The sequence below is a fragment of the Rutidosis leptorrhynchoides genome, chromosome 2 (genome assembly GCF_046630445.1).
Source record: "Rutidosis leptorrhynchoides isolate AG116_Rl617_1_P2 chromosome 2, CSIRO_AGI_Rlap_v1, whole genome shotgun sequence".
NCBI classification, from domain to species: Eukaryota; Viridiplantae; Streptophyta; class Magnoliopsida; order Asterales; family Asteraceae; genus Rutidosis; species Rutidosis leptorrhynchoides.
Genome location: NC_092334.1, coordinates 685,377,290 through 685,398,948, shown reverse-complemented (window position 1 = coordinate 685,398,948; position 21,659 = coordinate 685,377,290). Strand labels below are relative to the sequence as shown.

The following is a 21,659-nucleotide window of genomic DNA, read 5'->3' as shown; positions in this document are numbered from 1 at the left end:
GTTTTAAAGAAGACAATCATTTATTTTATTATGTATAATGTATGTAATGTAATTAGAAAAAATGGAAAACATAAAAATTGCCAATAATTAATCTACTACCAATAAGTTATAAACAAAGAACTTACTATTATGACCAATTAACTTATTTAATATTCCTAAAACTGGATCGGACCATATAATATAAATACATGTGATATGCATATTACTAACACAAAACAAACAGAAAAATGGATGTCGTAACCAGAAACACTGTAAACAATCCTCACGTGATATTCGTACCATTTCCTGCACAAAGCCATATCAAGTGTATGCTCAAACTAGCCAAACTACTGCACCACAAAGGCTTCCATATAACCTTTGTGAACACCCAATCGAACCATAACCGACTCGTAAAGTCTGGTGCGACCCGTTGGCTCAACGACACCCCTGGTTTCGAGTTTAAAACAGTTTCTGATGGTGTCCCAGATGATAGTGGAGAGCATACTTCAAATATACTTGAAATCTGGTTATACCTTGAACAGAATTTTTTAAATTCTTTTCTTGATCTTGTTTCGGGGCTTGAAACTCGAGTCACTTGTATTATTTGTGATGCTTATATGACTTACACGAACACGGTTTATGCTGCTGAGAAGCTTAAGGTTCCCATCATCCTTTTCTGGACCACGGCTGCTTGTGGGTTTATGGGTGTTTACCAAACCAAAGTTCTTAAGGACAAAGGAATTCTTCCACTTAAAGGTTCCATTTTTAATTACTTGTCCCTTATTTATTTTTTTTTTATTTTTTTTTTTTGAAAGGCCTTGTCCCTTATTTCTAAAATGGCAAAAAATGAAGTCTAGGATCAACAATCAACAATTGATTTTAATTCAAAAATGCTACAGTATTTCTTTTGTAAGTTTTAAGAAAAATACTCATATTTGGACCAACTCTCGAATCGTGATCAAATCAAAGACTTTTAGCTTGTTTAATTAGCGGACGGTCACCGATCATAGATGTTCAAGTGATTTCATACCTATAAATAAAATAAAGGATCATACTAAACGTAGGCAGGCTACGTTTAAGTAAACATATTTAAGTTTATAAACTTTGTTTTAATTAAAGAGATTACTAAGTATAAATATTTATTTTTAAGTATCGACTTTTCTTATATACTTTTCGTATTAATATTAATCCTGGTATGTTTAATTTATAAATATGAAATTAAATTATATTATTTGGTATGTTTAAACGTAGCTTAGCGTTAGGTTTATCTTTTTCCATAAATAAATTTTATATATCAAGTAGAATTTGGTGTAAAGTTGAGTACATGCTCCTACAAGTTTTTCCCTTCGGTACTTAATTTTTGCCATATTGTGGGTGGGTCAAAAAATAAAAATCCAACTGGAGTTCATAAATCGCCATCTTATTAGAGCACAGGGTTTTGAATGTCCATTTAGCCGTTTTCTAAAACTGACGCCGAAATCGACGGTCGATTCGACATCATCCCAACATCAATTTGGGCGTTCATTTTCCGAATTTCAGTTTTGGACGTTGAATAGTTACGCGTTTTAAACTTTTTTTTTATTTAAATCTAGCTGTTGGCTAGTCAAAAACCTTTTTTTTTTTTTTTTTTTTTTTTTTTGAAATGTTCCCCCTTTTTATCTTATCAATACCATTATCTTTTATAAAATTTTAGTTTATTTATTATAAATTGTACTTTTTTTTATATTAATGAAACGTTTTTATATTTAATTAATTTATTTTATATTGTTTTTACTTAATATAAATTAAATAAAATAAGTATTTAAAAAATATAAAATAAATTAAAATTGACACCGAACGATACCTTCACTATTTCTCAGCAATGTCAATTTCAATGTCTATTTAGACTTTGAAACGAACACCGTAATGGACTATCACGACACCCTGTGCTCTTACGTTTACATTTACTGATTAATCAATCTTGCATAACTTTTGTAGATGAAAGCTATGTGACAAATGGGTTTCTTGATATGAAAATCGACTGGATTCCTGGAATGGAACATACTCGTTTGAAAGATCTACCTGATGTGATATTTACCGCAGACCCGAATTGCATTTCACTTAAATACTACTTAAAAATGGCTCAGGAAGTTGATAAAGTTTCGCACATGATCATCAATACCTTCCAAGAATTAGAAGCTAGCCTTGTCAAGGAGATTAGATCCATCGTTCCTAATATTTACACTGTCGGACCACTACAATTACTTTTGAATAAAGTTACTGAAAAAGAAACATATTTTAGTAGCTATAGTTTATGGAACGAAGAACCTGAGTGTGTCAAGTGGCTCCAATCGAAAGAACCAAATTCAGTGTTGTATGTCAATTTTGGAAGTTTAGTAGTAATGTCCCCGGAAGATCTTGTTGAACTTGGTTGGGGACTTGTTAATAGCAATCATGAATTTCTATGGATTATAAGAAATGATTCGGTTAATGGGAAGCCTGCAGTTTTTTCTCAAGAACTTGAGAAGGCGATAAATAAGAAAGGTTTTATAGCAAGCTGGTGTTCGCAAGAAGAGGTGTTGAACCACCCGTCAGTTGGTGGGTTCTTGACTCATGGTGGGTGGGGTTCGACCATTGAGAGCTTGTCTGCCGGGGTCCCTATGATTTGTTGCCCATTTACGGTTGATCAACTAACTAATTGTAGACAAATGTGTAAGGAATGGGAGGTTGGCATGGAGATTGAAAGGAATATAAAGAGAGATGAAGTGGAGAAGCTTGTGAGGATTTTAATGGACGAAGAAGAAGGTGTAAGAATGAGGAAGAAAGCTTTAGAGTGGAAGAAAAAGGCGGAAATCGCTACGGATTTTAACGGATCGTCTTCTTTGAATACAGAGAAACTTGTTAATGAAATTATCAAGTTGTCAAGAAAGTAAATTATGATTTGATATAAATGGATATACATACAAATACAATGTCAGGAGGACTTGCTTTCTCAATGATAAATAACTATTTGATTTGATATTTTTGTATTCAAATAATCACATATGTAATATTTACAAAGTTTAATGACGATCTGCCTATCAACCCCCGTTTCAAGCAACACTAAAAACCTGTTTCAACGCAAACCTGGTTTGACAAGTTACCAATCCACTCAACCTACAAATCATACCACAGCCAACTTACTTTTTGGTCCTGCCCATTAGAGATATCAGGACCTAAAAGTCCATCAAATCAGCAACAAAACAAAACAAAACAAAAGAAAAAAAAACTGTACTTTGGAACAGCAAGAAATTTGTTTCTCGAGAAAAACATGCAAAGAAAAGAAACATAAGAAACTGTAAAGCTAATATTATTTTTAGCAACTTCACAAATACACAGTTCTATGCCAACTGTCAAAAAACGAAGAACAAAACGATACTACGAAAGAACGATTAAAAGAGACAACTACCGAAATCAAATAGGCATTGCACACTTTTTTTGTGAGTGACCCAACATATGGCAACGACCACATTGAACGATTCTTTTCGGTCTCTTCAAACTCTCAACTCTAAGAACCTTCTTTTTGGGTCTTCCTGGCGGCCTTCGTGTCTTTGGTGGTCGAATTACCATTTCGCCCTTTGCACCGCCACTTTCATCAGAAACATCTTTCCAAACACTTTTGTCAGGTACCGGACATATAACTTGCGAATATGTTTCCCGATAACTTTCAACTTTGAAACAATGATCAGCAAAAACATGTGGACTTTTTCCACTTGATATAAGAGCGGCTGCAGCATGTGCGCACGGTAAACCGTACAACTGCCATCGTCTACATGAACAAATTCTACTCCTTATATCGACAATATTTGTCCTTTCAGTTGACACAACTTCAAATTCAACTTCGTTTGCGCGCAACACTTGATAGCACCGAGAATCAGCAACGGATTCAAGTACTCGTTGTTCTGCAGACGGTACAACAATCGAGTTCCAACTCATTCCAATATTCCTTCGATCTTCAAACCACGTAACCAATTGATGACGAATGTGTTCCATTAATTGAACGATCGGGAGTTCATGGCCTTCGAGAGCCCAATTGTATAAAAGCTCGGTTATACCTAACGTAAAATGACCATAACGCACGCCTTCAAAGTACGCTACGGCCCAAAGTTGTGGTGGAAATTCTTGAAACCATAAAATAACATCTTGTGAAACCTCTAACATTTCGGCTATCTTTTTTTCAAACTCAACCGATGTAAGGGCATAAACGGCACTCCAAAAAATATTTACCAACTTCGAGTTTTTAAAAGTGTCACGAAAATTCTCACTCACGTAACGCAAACAAAACCCATGAAACGCGCTAGGAAAATGCGTCTCGACTGCTTCAACCATGCCTCGTTGCCTTTCGGATAATATAGTAAGTCTAGGCATATTTTCACAATTGACCCCTATAAGTTTTCTTAATTCCGACATAAACCACATCCAATTTTCATCATTTTCTACGTCAACAACAGCAAAAGCTAACGGAAACAAACCGTCGTCAGCATCAACAGCCGAAGCACATATAAGTGTACCTAAATATTTCCCTTTTAAATGAGCTTTGTCAATTTCCAAAAGCGGTCTACAAGCATTCAAAAAGCCAACAATTGACGCGCGATAAGATATAAAAAGGCGTTGAAAACAATTATCTTGACCCGTTGAAAACACCGACGCTACACTACCCGGATTACATTTTCTAATTTGTTCACAATACAAAGGCAAAAGTTGATACCCTTCTTCAAATGTACCGTGTAACGCAGCCATACTACGTTCTTTACCACGCCATGCTTGCATATACGAAACCGCAACGCCATGTTGATCACGAATATCTTGCAAAATCTCTTTCGGTTTATACTGTGGATTATCCCTAATTCGTGATTCAACGGATCTCGCAACCCAACCAACAGAAGCTTGTTGATGATGAAGGTTTCGTACGCCTTCACATGTATGTTCACTATGAAGTGTTCTAATTGAAAAAGTAGGAACATTTGGACATTTAGCTACATGAACGCGCCAGGGACAACCTTCTTTCGAACACTTAGCTATAAATCGACTACGATCTGATTTGACTATTCGGAGATCGAAATGTAAGGCTATAGCAATATCTTTTAAAGCCCTTCTACATGTTTCAACATCTTGGAATTCTTGCCCTATTACTAAAGCATGATTTGCTAAATCCAAATCAATTGATTCAGTTAAATCAATTTGTTCGGCTAAATCAATTTGTTCAGATAAATCAATTTGCTGATGCTGCTGATGATGATGGTCTGTTAAATTAAGAAAACTTTGTTCTGGGATTTCAACTAATGAATCTTCAGCCATTATAATTATAGTAATCCTTATTTAAGCTATTGGTATTCTAAGGCATGAAATGATGCAAAGATTGGATCTTTTTCAAACGGGTAAACTTATGGAGTAATATGGTAGAATCAAATTGGTAATCAAGAAACCGTGATAAAATTGGGGATTTGAAGTGGGTGAACAGATTTCAAGTAGTGGATATATTTTAATTTAATTTCAAAAGGGGGAAGTGGAACAGATGATGTGTTTACCTTTGAATTTTGACCTGGAAATCGCTGAAGAAGAAGATGATTTGGGGAAAGAATTGAATTGAGTGAGTGTAAATTATGTGGTGTTGTTGCGGTGCCCTAAAATCCTTTTTGTTTTCTATCAAAATCTGAGAAAACCTCACTCCGGGCCCATCATTTTCTGTGTGTTTACTACTCAGTAACACAGATGTAAAAGAGTCTTATTAGAGTGCTCCCAATGGTGAAAGTGTTGAGCGCCACATCAGCACTTCCTTTCTAGGACTAAACTCAAGACTAAACACTTCCAACCATGACACTCCATCATTCCCTTTTTACTTTAATTTTTTATTATTTTTTTTCAAAAATAAAATTAAAAATACTTTTCTTATTATTTATTACTGATATTATAATATAATTGTAATTATTAGGTAATTATCAATTATTAAATTACATCAAATATAAAACTTAGAAATTAATTTGATTAAATATTTAACAAATAAAATAAAATATCTAGAAAATCACTCTGTAACATCAATGTTAGCCAAATTTTATGGAACCCACCATTAAAATAAAAAATATCAAACATCTTCATCTTCAACTCATTCTACATTTTCCTCTCACCATTCCATCTTCCTCCCACTTGCACACTTGCAGATCCATTAAAACTCAAAAATAAAACAAATAAATAAAAAAAAGGAAAAAGAAAATCACTAACCTATCTTCTTCCGTCAAGAAATATTTCACCAACGCACGAAGAGAGAGGCGACGAGCTGGGTGGTGGCCTGGGCGAGCCGCTGCCATCGGCGCCCAGGTGGGCGAGCTTCTGGGCGGTTCCATTGGGAGCGCTCTTACTCCCCAATTAATTTCAAAAAAAAAAAAAAAACTAGTTTCAATTTTATTATATGTGTTTAAGTAATCGGCCAACGTCAATTTATGAGTCATAATCGGATTTATTGATCTAAACGTCAATTTATGAGTCATAATCGGATGTATTGATCTAAGTTGATCAAAATTAAAAATTGTCAAAATTTTAAAATTATTAATTTGAACTAAACACAACTTTTTTCGGATGAGATGTTAGTCTCACATTAGGGATGTAACCTTATAACCCGTAAAGCATTGTGAACTTTCGAGAATAACATGGCAGATACCTTTTACACAATATTTTCATGTCTAAGATACAAGGCCCGACTGGGGATGCTACCTTACTTATCAAGAAATAAGATGATCGACCGAGAAAAGTTGGACATAAACTTGTCACCCAATATCTTCATGTGTGAGACACGACTAGAACCGCCAGTTTAAACACATACCTAACAACATAATCTTATAACCATCACAATTCTAATGGAATTGACTCTTCTTAACACACTTTCAACCTTCAGTCATACTTTCAATGAGATTGCTACATAATACCCACTAACTTAGGAGATCTTATCCATTATTTCTAAAATACTCATGACTTCTATTCTACGAGTAGCATGTATCTATACAAATCTTTTTACTTGTACTTCTCGAAATAAACTTTTAACACTTAGGACTTTTCTCCCGAAGATCTTATCATTTATATTATTCCGCAATTCAAAAAAGCCCCTCACACACCGCTTTTACTTTTACACTACTTAATACTTTTTCTTCCAACCCAAAACATCATCTAACCTAACAATAAACAGTTACTCAAGTTTCACCACTCACAATCTTAACATAAGTCCGCATTGCTTTTCCCCATAACACAAACGTTCTACACATTCTATACTATCTTCACACCAAGGTCAAGGTACTGAATTTAAAAAAATTACCTCATTATCTGAGTTTTGTTATTACCATCAATCTTTTTTCTTGTGGATCTCCATCCAAAAACATTCACCTTGGTACAAGAATGTTTCGTCGTGCTTGAAGATCTCTTTAGCTCAACTTCAAAATCACCTCATCTACTCTACTAGTAAGCATACTCTTCCAACAAGCAAGTGTACTGTGAAAACATGCTCTCCATTCGTCTTCATCATCGATTTGCCTCTAACTTCTCGATCTAACACTACCTCGTTACAAATGGTGACTTCTAGTCCTAGACATTTTATAAACTCCTTTAAATATTCGAATTTAGTCGATTTATTGGTGCATTGACTACCGATTAGAGCCTAAATTGAACTTCTAACAGGTTTAAAATTCACGAAAATTAGATTCTGCTATTTTCATGACGTCTCACAGTTTTTTGTTTTGTTTTTTTAACCTACTTATTGGCCGAATGTCCATTCGGAAACAATCTCTTTATTCATAGAACATTGAGAGGGAAGACTTTCTCTACTCTTGGAGTATGTCACTCTGGGTAGAGAAATGACAATTTTTTTTTCTATGATAGGGAAATGACTGTTTACATCTTACCTTCCCATACTTCACATATTAGATTGTGTTTTATTGTTGTTGTTGTGTTAATATCAATCATAAAGAGTTTTTTTTATCTTATAACGGTAGGAAAATGAATGAAAATAAAAGACTTTTTAGTATATATGATTAATAATCTAATATATTTTGTTTTATTCTGAAAAATGAAAAGGAAGAAAAAATGAGAGAAAAAACCCCCACAAATACCCTTGAGGGAAACATTTGTCGTGGCGTTAAGATTAAACATTTGCCGATAGCTAAAATACACCCTTCTTAACTCCTCCTCCCCTGCTTTTTCATTCTCAATAACACCACTTGCATAAACCCTAATTTCAATCCCAATTTTGCGTAGATTTGTATCCTGTTATCAGCAGTAATAACATCCAATTCATGGAGAATTCAATCGTTTATTCTTCTTCTCAAAAACTAGTTTTGGGTTTTACTCCAAAACCTCGAACTGATTCTGTTATCTCCAAAAAACCTCTTTTTTGTTCCTTTAAAACCCCTCTAAAAAGAACCCTAATTTCAAAATCTACAACTTCAGTTTCTGCTGTTTCTCACAATCAGAGCTCAACCACATCATCAATTGCTAATTCAAATGGTAAATCTTTGCTTTACATGTTTATAATTATGTGTTTGTTCACTGAATTACTTATTCTCTACTTGGTGATATTTAGAATGCTGTTTATCTACTTATAGAAATGAACAGATTTTTATAGGTTTATTTATATATTAAAAAACAATGAAATTACCTTACTTGGAATGTAAAAATTGTACTTCTTTATCAAGGGTTAAAAGTGATTGATGTATTTTATTATGTTTGATAAAGTTTGCTCATTTGTGATGATCAGTATATTTAGTCTTACCAAACTTTGAATTATTTTCATTTTATGATTTATGATTTATGATTTTAATTTAAGTGAGTTCACATTTTATAGAGAGGCTTGGGAAAGATTGCTTTGCTAAAATTTCACCGTCAAGCAATCAATATACGTCTTCGGTTGGTGCGACCCCACCAATTGCGGTGCCACCTCCATCTTCTCAAGTGTAAGTATGGATCTGTTGTTTTTGTTACATTGTTGATTTTTGTTTTTATAGAATGTGAAGTTGACTTGTTGACTTTTAACTTTTTATTGTGTTTTGTAGAGGTTCTCCTCTGTTTTGGGTGGGAGTTGGTGTTGCATTCTCAGCGTGTTTTTCATGGGTGAGTATGGCGATACGCCACTTGCAATTTCTTTAAAAATATGTTTGTTGCGTATTATTAGAGGTGGAATTTATGACCAGTTTACCTGCAAATGTGACAATTATGGTTGTTGTATATCTTTAACAGTCTAAACAGATAAACTAAAAGAAGTTTGCTGAAAGGAAACAAGTTGAATTACCAAAGTGTATTTTTAGTTCACCGGGCCTAGTAAATGTTCAAAAATGGGATTAGAATTGAATGATATAGTTTAAGTTTATGTAATCATATATGTTATCTATTAATATTTTGTTTTTGAACAAAAAGTGTTTCGGGGTCAACGTGGCCCGTTTTGACCCATACGGAGAAGTAATTGTTTTGGCCAACTATCCAACCCGCCCATATTACTACCTCTATTATTTAAATTTGCTATCCCTACTCCTATGTTTGACTAATGCTCTGTCCTGAATTGCAGGTGGCTTCATATTTAAAGGTAAAGTTCATCACACAGAGCTCTGTAATAATTTGTGAACAAACTACTATTGTTTTAGGCACTCGAAGGTATTTTCTTACGTTGCAATGTCGCATGACGGTAAATCGGGTTGTAAATGCATGAATTAGTCATATTTTATTGTAGGAATGACTCTTATTGTATAAATAATATCAGGCTCCCAAACGATATGCCTTATAGTGTACTTTCAGTTGTGGACCATCACATAATCAAGATGTTATGGCCAAATAATTTTTTTTATCAGAAAATGGATTAGTTATGATAATAGTTTTTCAAATCATGTTTAGTAGAATAAGGAATAGCATTTTGGCCCATGCTATATATTTATGATTTTGATCCGTATATGTTTTGACCCGTTATCCAATCCATCGTCTGTACCACCTATTATTGAATATATCGTATATTAATTATAAACTTATTACAAATACATGGTAGTGGCTAAATAATTGTACCATACTACCATGTATTTATATAGCTTTTCAAATTTGGTTGGGATAATAGACTAAACTTCACTTTGATTAGGATGAATGTAATCTCCATGCAAGTGCAAAACGGTTTCTAAAGAAGACTTTCAGCGTGATAACTGATAAGATGTTACTTTCAAAAAACTAAAAGCAAAATTAAAAATATATCAAATCAATAGTGCAATACATACTACGTATACTTTGAAGTGTCATTACAAATTACAATACGATACTCTTAATCACAAAATTGAAACCGTGAATTTCTGTACTAGTAAGTTTCAGTTACTTTTATTAGTTCAAATTAAGGTGTTCTTATTCATAAAGTTTTCAAAGAACCCTATTTATAGGGAGCTATTCAGCTATAAATAGCTAAGTGCTCTCAATTTATACTTTTCTAATAGTTATTTGAGGTTCCTTTAAATGTATGAAATTTCAGAAAAAAGCTATGCAACAAGCCTTTAAGACGATGATGGGGCAGATGGATACACAAAATAACCAATTTTCTAACGCTGGCTTTTCACCTGGATCACCGTTTCCCTTTCCAACACCCGCAGCACCTGGATCGTCCGTTGGATCACCTTTTCCTTTTCCGACACCCACTTCGCAAGGTTCAGCTGCCACGTCAGCACCTGCTTCTCGACGAACGGTGACCGTAGATGTACCACCTACCAAAACAGATGTACCGCCTACCAAAACAGATGCACCACCTGCACCTACGTATTCGAAAGACGAGTTTGAATCGCCAAAGGAGCCAAAGAAATCTGGTATGTGACGACTTAAATGACCATCTTGCCACTTTTTTAGAATCTACTATGATTAATCTTGTCATTATGTTATCATCTATTATGTATTTTTCCCACACTTAATGGATTTCAACTTATTTCAATGAAGTATAAGTGGGTCGTGTGTGTGGGGGTGGGGTGGGGGTGGGGGGGGGGTGTGGAGGTGGGTGGGGGGTTAATGGGTCAAAAAGGGTCACTTTTAGTGGGTAGTCAAAGTGACCACTTTCTTTTATTAATGAATGTGCTACTTGCGATTGTTTGAATAAAACAATATAGGAGGTTGTGTATGCATTTAATTTCAAAAATAGCCTTTGTGCGACCTAAAACTCGTTTGCTACTTTTAGCTAGACCATTTTATTTGACCCATTTAGACAACCACTCCTAGTTATAAGTAAATGGGTTGACATTGCCTTCTCTAGAATTGTGTAAAGTGTTGCAGACATGTTATATTTTCGGTGACCACAAAGCTACTACTAAACTTAAACTCACAATTCATTCCTTCTTCAAATTATTTATAGAGAAAGATTATATATTAGACAACTATAATTGTATAAGGTTATGTTCTATTTATAGTTTAGGGATACTTAGTGTAATTACACCTTCTATATATAGAAGGCACAATACTCTGAATAATACACACAGAACTTACAAGTTCAATATCTCTCTTCCTCTATTCTATCCTCTATTATGGTATCAAGAGCTGTAAAGGCCTAAGTCCGGCAATAATTCCGGCAGCCACTATTCCAGTAACAATTCCGGCAGCTACTATTCCGGCAGCAGTTCCGGAACAACAACAAAAAAAAAAAAAAAACTGACCTTTAAAACTCAAAGTATGCTCTGTGAATGCAGCGTTGTCGGAACGTTCACATCAGAAACGAGCTTTTTCAGGTCATAACTAAATCCGGTAACCCACAAAATCACCGCAACTCAATACAACCCTAATCAGCCAAATTACCAACACAACTACATGCGGAATTAAATTCCGAACGCACGCACAAGTATTTCAGCCGCAACTGCCACCACACGCGCCACCACGCGCCACCACAGCCGCCAGAAATTTTCGACTTTCTTTTTCGATCTACATCAATCCGGCCAAAATCAGAGAAAACCGCCAACACCAATACGCTCGGAATCAAATTCCAATCGAACGCTGAAATTTTCAGCTTTTTCCGGCAACTATTCACCGCCGGCCGCCACTGTACTTGCCTGTTCTATTTTTGTGTCTGGAACGAGAGTAAAAAAAAAAGAGAATGAACTTTTAAAACCTTTATCTTTTTTTTTATATCTCTCCTACCTACCTAGATACTATTTACTATTTACTTTTACTTTTTTATCTTCTTTTAAGTAAAAAAAAACAGAAAAAAACAAAAACAAAAAAAACAAAAAAAACAAAAAAAAAAAAAACAAAAAAAAAAGAAAAAAATTTATTATTACCTTATCTTTTTTTTTTTTCTATATCTGAAAATGGCAATGCTAGCTTCCTTTACTCAAACAGAGAAAGCCGCACACAACTCTCACAAATTTGGTTTCACCTTATCTTCCACGAACTATGGTTACTGGAAGACCATGGTTGAACCGTTCTTCGTCACCAACAAATTATTTGACTACATTGATGGCACAATCCCTTGTCCACCTACAAATGTACCATCATCAGAAAAAGATGAAGAAACACAGTCTCAACCACCAAACCCCAATTACATTAATTGGGTCTCTAATGATGCTCATATAAGAATGCTCCTCCTTTCTACCATATCCGAAGCATCATTTCAACATGTTCAAGGAGTAACGTCTCGTGATCTCTGGTTGTCCCTTGAACGTGCCTACGCTCCTCACACTTCCTCTCGAGAATACACTTTGAAAACCCAGCTTCTCAGACTACAGATGAAGCCAGATGAAACAACCGCAGATTACCTAACTAGGACTCAAGAGTACGATGTTGCGCTCGCTAACATAGGTGAAAAGATGAAAGAAAAAGATTTGGTGATGCTAGTTATATCAGGACTACGAGAGGAATACAACGGTTTAAAATCAAGCCTTCTGGGCCGCGAAAAGCCCCCTATCTTTGTAGACCTTCATGGTCTGCTATCAGACCACGACTACATGATCAAGAAATCTGTACCCGACATTCCTTCGGCTCAAGCATTCACGACTAGCACACAAAGTCGCAGTTCACCAGCTCCTAATAATGTCTTGCCCGCTTCACAAACAGATCAGCTTCAAGCCATACAATTGCTTTTATCTCAACTTGGACTTCAAGCTCAACCTGCCCATACACCGGCTGCATAAGCTATGTACACTAACCGATTTGGCAATAACCGTGGTCGTGGACGTGATTACAGACGTGGACGAGGCAACTATAACAACAGAAATCAAGCAGGTAATCGAAATTCATTTAATTGGGCTTCTAATCAAAACACAGTTTTTGGCACATGCAACAGGTGTGGGATTGGGCACATCCCATCTCAATGTCCTAATCGTAACCCTGCTACTATGAGACGACAGTCACCTTCAGCCAACTTTACAGAATATCGCTCCCAAGCGTCAACCTCTTGGATCCCAGACACAGGCTCTAGTCACCATGTTGCTCCAGACCTATCCAACTTTGGCAACTCCGAGGTCTACTACGGTGAGGACAATCTTCATGTTGGCAATGGTAAGGGTTTACCCATTCTACACGTTGGTTCCTCACATTTTTCGTCTCCAAACAAAACCTTTTCCCTCAAAGACATACTTCATGTTCCTGAAATAAAACATAAACTACTTTCTGTACAAAAGTTTTGTCTTGATAACAATGTGTATTTTGAATTTCACTCAACTTTCTTTGCTGTGAAGGACAAGATTACACACACTACCCTCCTCACGGGTCCAAGTAATGGTGGTCTTTACTCCTTCCATCTTCCTCAGTCTTCACCAGTTCACAAAGTAGCATTCTCCACTACCCGTGCATCTTCAATTACATGGCATCAAAGACTCGGACATCCACATCCACAACTTTTGAAGTCCATGTTATCTAAATATCATTTGCCTTTACAAAATAAGTTTACCACCACCTTTTGTGATTCATGTAATGTTGGAAAATCCTCTAAACTTCATCTATTACCATCTACTTATAAAAGTTCGCACATTTTGGATTTAGTCTTTTGTGATGTATGGGGACCTGCGCCTGTTACCTCCTTTGATGGTCACAAATACTTTTTGTTGTGTGTTGATCACTTTTCACGATTTATGTGGTTTTTCCCATTAAAACTCAAATCTGATGTTTACGCCACCTTTAAGCAATTTGTGGCAATGGTTGAACGACAATTTCAGACCAAACTCAAATCTGTCCAAACTGATTGGGGAGGTGAATTTAGAAATCTCCGTCAATTCTTTTCTCCACTAGGCATCAATCATCGTCTTTCCTGTCCTCATACAAGTGAACAAAATGGTTTGGTTGAAAGACGACATCGCCATGTTGTTGAAACCGGTCTTACTCTACTCGCTCAATCACATGTACCACAACGTTTTTGGCATTTTGCTTTTGGAACTGCAGTGTATCTTATCAATCGAATGCCATCCAGAACAAACTCAGCAACCTCACCCTTTGAACATGTGTTCAAACATAAACCTGATTTTTCATTTCTTCGAGTTTTTGGGTGCCAATGCTACCCTCATCTTCGTTCATACAACAACCACAAAATGGATTTTCGATCTACACCTTGTGTATTTCTTGGTTACAGTACTGCCCATCATGGCTATCGATGTTTCGACCCAAAGTCGGATCATATTTATATAGCCCGTCATGTTCGATTCAATGAGCAATCTTTTCCTTTTAAACAATCTGATACAACCATTTCTACACATCCAGTCAATCCCTACATCTCTAAATATCCAAATCCTACCTCACAAACTAAAGATTCACCTTCCACAGTTCCTAAAGCTCATTATGTCCCACCAGAACCACAAAATACCACCACTACACCGCTTGTACACGGCACGATCGAACCACCTATCATTCACACATATCATCGTCGCTCAAAAACCTCCTCATCACCACCTAAACAAAGTCACAACCAACTACCTCAGACTACTGCTACTACTACCACCACTTCCACAAACACTGAGCCACCTCCTCGTTCTCGACCAGCCAATCTTCGCCCCAATCCAAAACAAATCCACCAACATAAGGCCACCTCCTATCATACAAGAGGTCCCTCGTCCGACACTGAACCAGCAAACTTTAGCATTGCTAACAAAGATCCTCACTGGCGTAAAGCCATGACTGAAGAGTATTCAGCGTTGGTGCGGAATGGTACTTGGTCACTAGTACCTCGTGTTCCAAATTCTAATGTGGTTGATTGCAAGTGGGTATACAAATTAAAACGGGATCAAACAGGGGCAGTACAACGCTACAAAGCACGTTTAGTTGCTAAAGGGTTTCGACAACAACCAGGCATCGACTATCAGGAAACATTTATCCCCGTTGTAAAATCAACAACCATTCGTGTTGTTCTCTCCTTGGCCGTGTCTCAGAAATGGTCCCTCAGGCAACTTGATGTACAAAATGCCTTTTTACATGGTGATCTTCACGAAACAGTTTATCTACAACAACCACCAGGATTCGTCAATTCAGCTACACCAAATCATGTGTGCCTCCTTCACAAAGCCTTATATGGATTAAAGCAAGCACCTAGAGCGTGGTTTCATCGACTCTCTACAGCACTTCATTCTCTTGGATTTCATGGGTCGAAAACGGATACTTCCTTATTCATCTACTCTAATGGGAACACTCTTCTATATATGCTTGTGTATGTTGATGACATTATTTTAACAGGAAACGATACAAAGGAAATAGATAGGGTGGTACAAAGTCTCAGCCGCTCATTCGCTATTAAAGACATGGGTAACTTGTCTTATTTTCTCGGGATTGAAGTCACAAGGAATGGTAACGACATGATCCTATCACAACGCAAATACATACATGAACTTTTGGAACGCGCCGACTTATCTAATGCTAAACCGGTTTCATCTCCCATGACAACCAACGCAAACCTTGCTCTTGGTGATAGTGCAACATTTGACAACCCCGTTCAATACCGTCAAATTGTAGGTGCCCTTCAGTATGTTACATTGTCTCGACCGGACATCACTTTCGCAGTCAACAAAGTCTGTCAGTACATGCATTGTCCCACGATAAATCATTGGTCAGCAGTTAAACGAATTCTCCGTTACTTACAGGGCACTGCCAATTATGGGTTACGATTTATACACGGCTCCGGAACAGTGCTTCATGCCTACACTGATTCCACATACAACTCACTGACTAGCTTCTCTGATGCTGACTGGGCAGGTTGTCCAGATGACCGTCGATCCACGGGAGGATATGCTATATATCTAGGTTCAAACCTAGTATCATGGTCTGCACGAAAACAAAAGACTGTTTCTCGATCTTCAACAGAATCTGAATACAAGGCCCTAGCTGACACAGTTGCAGAACTAACATGGCTTCAAGATTTATTACGTGAACTTCGTGTGCCTGTTAAATCAGTTCCTACCTTATGGTGTGATAACCTTGGCGCTACGTATCTCTCAGCTAACCCAGTCTTTCATGCACGTACAAAACATGTAGAAGTTGATTTTCACTTTGTTCGAGAAAGAGTTGCTCAACAAAAACTTTCAGTTCAGTTTATAACTACTGACGATCAGATTGCTGATATCTTCACCAAGCCGTTGTCCTCACCAAGATTTCTTCTATTACGATCCAAGCTACAAGTCGTATCCCGCCCTTAGCTTGCGGGGGAATATTAGACAACTATAATTGTATAAGGTTATGTTCTATTTATAGTTTAGGGATACTTAGTGTAATTACACCTTCTATATATAGAAGGCACAATACTCTGAATAATACACACAGAACTTACAAGTTCAATATCTCTCTTCCTCTATTCTATCCTCTATTATTATATTATAATTATGTTTGGCTCTATTGATCGAGTCAACAACAAGCGTCGATTTATTGGCGATTGACTGCCGCTCAGAGCCTAAATTGAACTTCAGGCAGGTTTAAAACCCATGGAAATTTGATTCTACCATTTTCATGGCGTCTCACACCTTTTTTTTCTCTCTTAACCTACTTATTGGCCGGAGGTCCATTCGGAACCCATCTCTTTATCTATAGAACATTGAGAGGGAGGACTTTCTCTACTCTTGGGGTGTTTCATTCTGGGTGGAGAAATGACTTCTCTTTATTCTATGATAGGGGAAGGATTGTCTACATCTTACCTCCCCATACTCAACTCATGTGGGATCAGGTTTTGTTGTTGTTGTATTATATTATAATTATGATGAGATATAAACAACTCACTTTTCATCTTATGTATTATTTGGATGTGCATTTTATTAGTAGTTATGCGGCTTTCAGAATCAGGTTACTAGTTGATTAGACTCAGGGATGGTCATGTTATTTAATATTTATTTTCAATGGTCACTTTATCATTATCACTATCACTATCACTATCACTATATAAGTTAAAACAAAATATTACTTCCACCAATAACCCAATTCGCAATAACAAACTATCATTATTATTTTATTGAACAACAGCCAAAACTTATAACTGATCTTTTGTCCAGCTTTCGTTGATGTGTCTCCTGAGGAAACATTGAAAACAAGTTTTGAAAAGCTTGAAGAATCTCCTGAGACCGAATCTCCTAAAGAATCTCAATTTACAAACCAGGTAAGAATTCAATTATAAATTATGTTTCATGCTAATATTCGATTTTATGTAATGATTGATATTTTTTAATTAAATATAAAGGCTTCACAAAATGGAGCTTCTTTTAAGCCGACGGATAATCAGTTTGAGGGGGCTTCGTCCGCAGGTAACTTAAAATTATATTTGATGTTCCTTTTCTTCTTGTGTTGAAACACATTTTTAATATTGATGTTTATTATATTATTAAATTATTTATTTTTATTTTTATTTTTTTTATTACTATTAGCTTGATATATCAAATAAAGGGGTTAATTTGGTAATATCCATAATGGGTCAGGCTCGACAGGTCCTGCTATGTCAGTTGAAGCTCTGGAGAAAATGATGGAGGATCCAACCGTACAAAAGATGGTATATCCGTAAGTTATCATCGCCCGTGTATTATTTTGCTGAACCAATTTTTTTTAGTTGTAGTTGAAACATGATACAGGGTATGGCGGTTAATAATACGGCCGAACTAGATTACGTAAAAAATATAAATGGATTATAGTAGACCTAACCTCTATTTTTGTGTTTCTAGGTATCTTCCGGAAGAGATGAGGAACCCTACGTCCTTCAAATGTGTGTACATTTCAATATAAGTTGTACTAATTTCACACATTATATTTTTATCCATCAATTAAGATTTAATATCAAGTATCGAAAGACATCATTTTGCTAAAATTTTGCATTTTTTAAAAACAGGGATGCTTCAAAACCCACAATATCGTCAACAATTACAGGAAATGCTGTAAGTTTTCATTTGACTTTGGCTTTTTTTAACATTAATTTGCGAATCCTTGTGTCTCATTATTTGTCTTTTATTTCTACTTTCTTAATTTTTTTTTTTTTTTTTCAGAAATAACATGGGGGGAAGCCCAGAATGGGACAACCGTATGATGGATTCGTTGAAGAATTTTGACATTAGCAGTCCTGAGGTCAAGGAGCAATTTGGTAATTTCTTATTAAAATACAATTGTTGGTTCCGGTGTTCGTTGAGTACACTCATTAAATAAAAGCAAATTGACTCGGATTTCAATAGAGCAATAAATAAAAATTAAGGTTTTATAGTGTGATGAGATCCAAATAACTGTTTATCATTAATGTGTGAAATATGATTGTGATATTTATGCCTTTACAATAATGTTTTTTTTATTAGGAGGTCTAATTCATTTTTATACATATCTGATGAATTACAACCTGTTTTTCCCGTAGTTAAATCTTTTAGTTTGATCCATTTTAGGTATCTGAGTTAAAATTGAACGTATTTAATGATATGGATGGGGTTGGATGAATTTACGGAACATTTAATTTAGATAAATATCAACTGTCATGAGATCATATGACAGCCTTATATTTTTGTTAATGTCACATGTATAATATATTCATATATGTTCTAGTTTCACATATAATAGTAGCATGTATACAGATAATGATATTAGTTTCATCGATTGTTAACTTGTATCTATTCTGTCTATTGACATTGAAGATCAAATTGGGCTTACCCCTGAAGAAGTTATATCTAAAATAATGGCTAATCCCGAAGTTGCCATGGCATTTCAAAACCCGAGAGTTCAAGCGGCCATCATGGATGTATGTTCTTCATCTTATCAAATGTTACATGCACATGCACTTTGTAGCTACTTATAACTATTTATCAAGCAATATCATTGATTTTATATTTTTTATATTTTGTAGTGTTCTCAAAACCCAATGAGCATCATGAAGTACCAAAATGACAAGGAGGTAAATAAAGTCAATTAAATCTATGAATTGTTTTTTCTTGTCTACCTTATGAACGTAGTATTTGAATGAAATTTTCACCCTTAAATGGAGCAAACACACCTTTTATGCGATCATTAGGTTGTCTGAAAATGCTTTTGAAAGTGATTATGTAATATTGAACAATCAAATTTAGATGATTAGCTTTAATAAAACGTGTTGTAGAAAGTACTATTTACATGTGTTTATGTTAAAATTGTTATCATCAGAAATTACAGTCAAGTGTGTGATGAATTCTCGTTATTATTAAAAAATTGTACTCCGTAATAAAATGACCAAGGACATTTTTGTGAAAGAAGGATAGGTGTTTAATGAAACCTGTATTGGTCATCAAAAACTTTACTTTCACTTAGATAAAGATAAAGATAAATCTGTTTCAAAACGCAAATCCAAGTCTTCACTTCATGATGCAGTTTTATATTCGCATTTTTTGTTGCTAACAACCAATTATGCATACACTAACTGCATGAAATCAGCTCTATTATTATTATTATTATTATTATTATTATTATTATTATTATACTACCTATAGATTATAGATTTAATGACGATGCTGATGGACAAGTGTTCCTTTTTCCTTATGTTTCAGGTTATGGATGTGTTCAATAAGATATCAGAACTCTTTCCTGGAGTGACTGGTGCACCTTGATCATGTACTCATGGTATGAATTCTTGTTAGGAAATAGTGAGTTAAAAGCTGCAGAAAAAAAATATCTGCAGCGGCCCATTAGCCATAGATAATCGCATGAGTTTGGCCCGTTGGTTTGTTTTTTTCTTTACAAAATCTTGTGTATTGCGCGCTATTTGTGCTTAAAGTTATAAGATACTACATTTGTAGAAATAATTGTGATTTGATGGCATTCTAGTTTTGAAACGTGAACCAAATTTTTTTCTTGTTTGGTAGCTGTTTATTGCAATATATATACATCTACAGACATTTGATCGATAGCCACTTTTCGTGATTTAATCGTAACATGGTAGTTATTTCATGACAAAAGTAATATTTGTCTATTAATATCATATATCACAGATTTATTTATGATATTGAACTACCAAGTATATTAGGTAATTTCATGTAGTTTTAAAGTAAATGTTATATTTAATACACACTTTTGTTAGTGAAAGAGCTTAGGTTAACAATTAGGATTTGTAATAATTTCAAGCTGATCGCTCTCAATAATGACATACTTTTATAAAAAGACTGAACTTTATGTTAACGTTACATCGGGTTTTCTTCAAAAACTAAAAAAGAATAGACATCAATCATTACATATTTTTATAAAAAGACCGGACTCACTCATTTTATAATATTAATTACTCTCTATCGAATAATAAAACAATGATAATAAAAGAAAGGAAGTGGGCATGCAGCGTCAAAGAACCCAATCACACCTTCACAATTTGTTGTTTTTTCCTACCTTTGAGTGTCACCATGAAAATGTCTTCCAATGTCTTGTCTGAGACGAATATCAAAATGTCTTTTAAAAGACAATACTGCACCTATGGAGTCTTTAAGATGAAGTGAATGACGTTACCAAAAGACTATACCATAGTGAGTGGTCAGAGTAGCTGTTTTCTGGACCGGAAGCCATATTATTAATGTTTTTGGGGATGTATAATTGAGACTTGAATATATAGGTGAAAATTGAATGTTAACATAAGTTTGCTACATGATTTATAACATTATTGAGCTTTCATTGAGAGAAATTATACAAGTTGGGGAACATTTTACATATTTTTAAAGTATAACTGAAAACCTAGAAAGGTTTTTGAAGATAGCGTGTTGAATTTTTCATATCGATTGCCCTTTTACTCCTTTAGTTATGCGGCATCAGGTTGATCGAGTCTTAGTTGATTTTTTCACGATTGCACCGGTTGGTTCTAAAGTTGTCTTCTCATTTTCGACATCTTTAAGGTTGTCGTGTAATATGTCGTCGTGAAGAAGTTGTGATGTGGTCCAGCGGTTGGTAGCCTGCCTCCTTTAGAGGAGGTCAGGAGTTCAACCCCCGTTGGCTACATATTAACCCACAATTTCATCTCTGCCATGAAGTTCCACTTATGGCACCATTCCCACATCGCGTTAGGGGGTAAAGGGGAGGGGGTTTTACCGTCCATGCCCCGTATGGGATTGGTGCTGGTTTCCTCCTGGGCACGTAGTTGGGGGGCGGGTATAACTGTGTAGGTGATTGTAACGTCCTCCCAATAGGGTCTGGAAGGAACGTCACTATTATCAAAACATACCAACATATTATAATAAACGAGAACAATACTAAATGATGAATTTAACTTTAATGAGTACGCAGCGGAAAATGAAATGTCGTTACAA

At 35.5% G+C, this 21,659-nt stretch overlaps 3 protein-coding genes across 3 annotated transcripts; 2 read left to right on the top strand and 1 right to left on the bottom strand.

The window, feature by feature from the left end:
• The first annotated feature begins 227 nt into the window (after positions 1 to 227).
• Positions 228 to 2,892, top strand: LOC139894017 (UDP-glycosyltransferase 85C1-like). The gene is made up of 2 exons (XM_071877224.1): positions 228 to 735; positions 1,957 to 2,892. Exons 1-2 carry the CDS (start codon positions 228 to 230, stop codon positions 2,889 to 2,891), a joined length of 1,443 nt encoding a protein of 480 aa, XP_071733325.1. The 3' UTR covers position 2,892.
• A 370-nt stretch (positions 2,893 to 3,262) lies between these two features.
• On the bottom strand, positions 3,263 to 5,581 carry LOC139894016 (uncharacterized). Its single transcript, XM_071877223.1, has one exon. The coding sequence runs from the start codon at positions 5,293 to 5,295 to the stop codon at positions 3,412 to 3,414; it is 1,884 nt and encodes a 627-aa protein (XP_071733324.1). The 5' UTR covers positions 5,296 to 5,581; the 3' UTR covers positions 3,263 to 3,411.
• Positions 5,582 to 8,224: 2,643 nt separating this feature from the next.
• On the top strand, positions 8,225 to 20,285 carry LOC139894661 (protein TIC 40, chloroplastic-like). The gene is made up of 14 exons (XM_071878063.1): positions 8,225 to 8,484; positions 8,822 to 8,930; positions 9,030 to 9,087; positions 9,539 to 9,556; positions 10,475 to 10,802; positions 17,433 to 17,536; positions 17,618 to 17,681; positions 17,853 to 17,931; positions 18,093 to 18,133; positions 18,257 to 18,302; positions 18,411 to 18,505; positions 19,041 to 19,144; positions 19,250 to 19,297; positions 19,923 to 20,285. Exons 1-14 carry the CDS (start codon positions 8,274 to 8,276, stop codon positions 19,980 to 19,982), a joined length of 1,365 nt encoding a protein of 454 aa, XP_071734164.1. The 5' UTR covers positions 8,225 to 8,273; the 3' UTR covers positions 19,983 to 20,285.
• The last annotated feature ends 1,374 nt before the right edge of the window (positions 20,286 to 21,659 follow it).

What these genes read in the sequence shown, in the direction of transcription:
- LOC139894016 (XM_071877223.1), bottom strand. Translation starts at nt 5,295, where the DNA reads ATGGCTGAAGATTCATTAGTTGAAATCCCAGAACAAAGTTTTCTTAAT.
- LOC139894017 (XM_071877224.1), top strand. Translation starts at nt 228, where the DNA reads ATGGATGTCGTAACCAGAAACACTGTAAACAATCCTCACGTGATATTC. An exon ending in AGGAATTCTTCCACTTAAAG is followed by an intron (nt 736 to 1,956) that starts GTTCCATTTTTA and finishes TAACTTTTGTAG; the next exon opens with ATGAAAGCTATGTGACAAAT.
- LOC139894661 (XM_071878063.1), top strand. Translation starts at nt 8,274, where the DNA reads ATGGAGAATTCAATCGTTTATTCTTCTTCTCAAAAACTAGTTTTGGGT. An exon ending in ATCAATTGCTAATTCAAATG is followed by an intron (nt 8,485 to 8,821) that starts GTAAATCTTTGC and finishes CACATTTTATAG; the next exon opens with AGAGGCTTGGGAAAGATTGC. An exon ending in AAAGGAGCCAAAGAAATCTG is followed by an intron (nt 10,803 to 17,432) that starts GTATGTGACGAC and finishes TCTTTTGTCCAG; the next exon opens with CTTTCGTTGATGTGTCTCCT.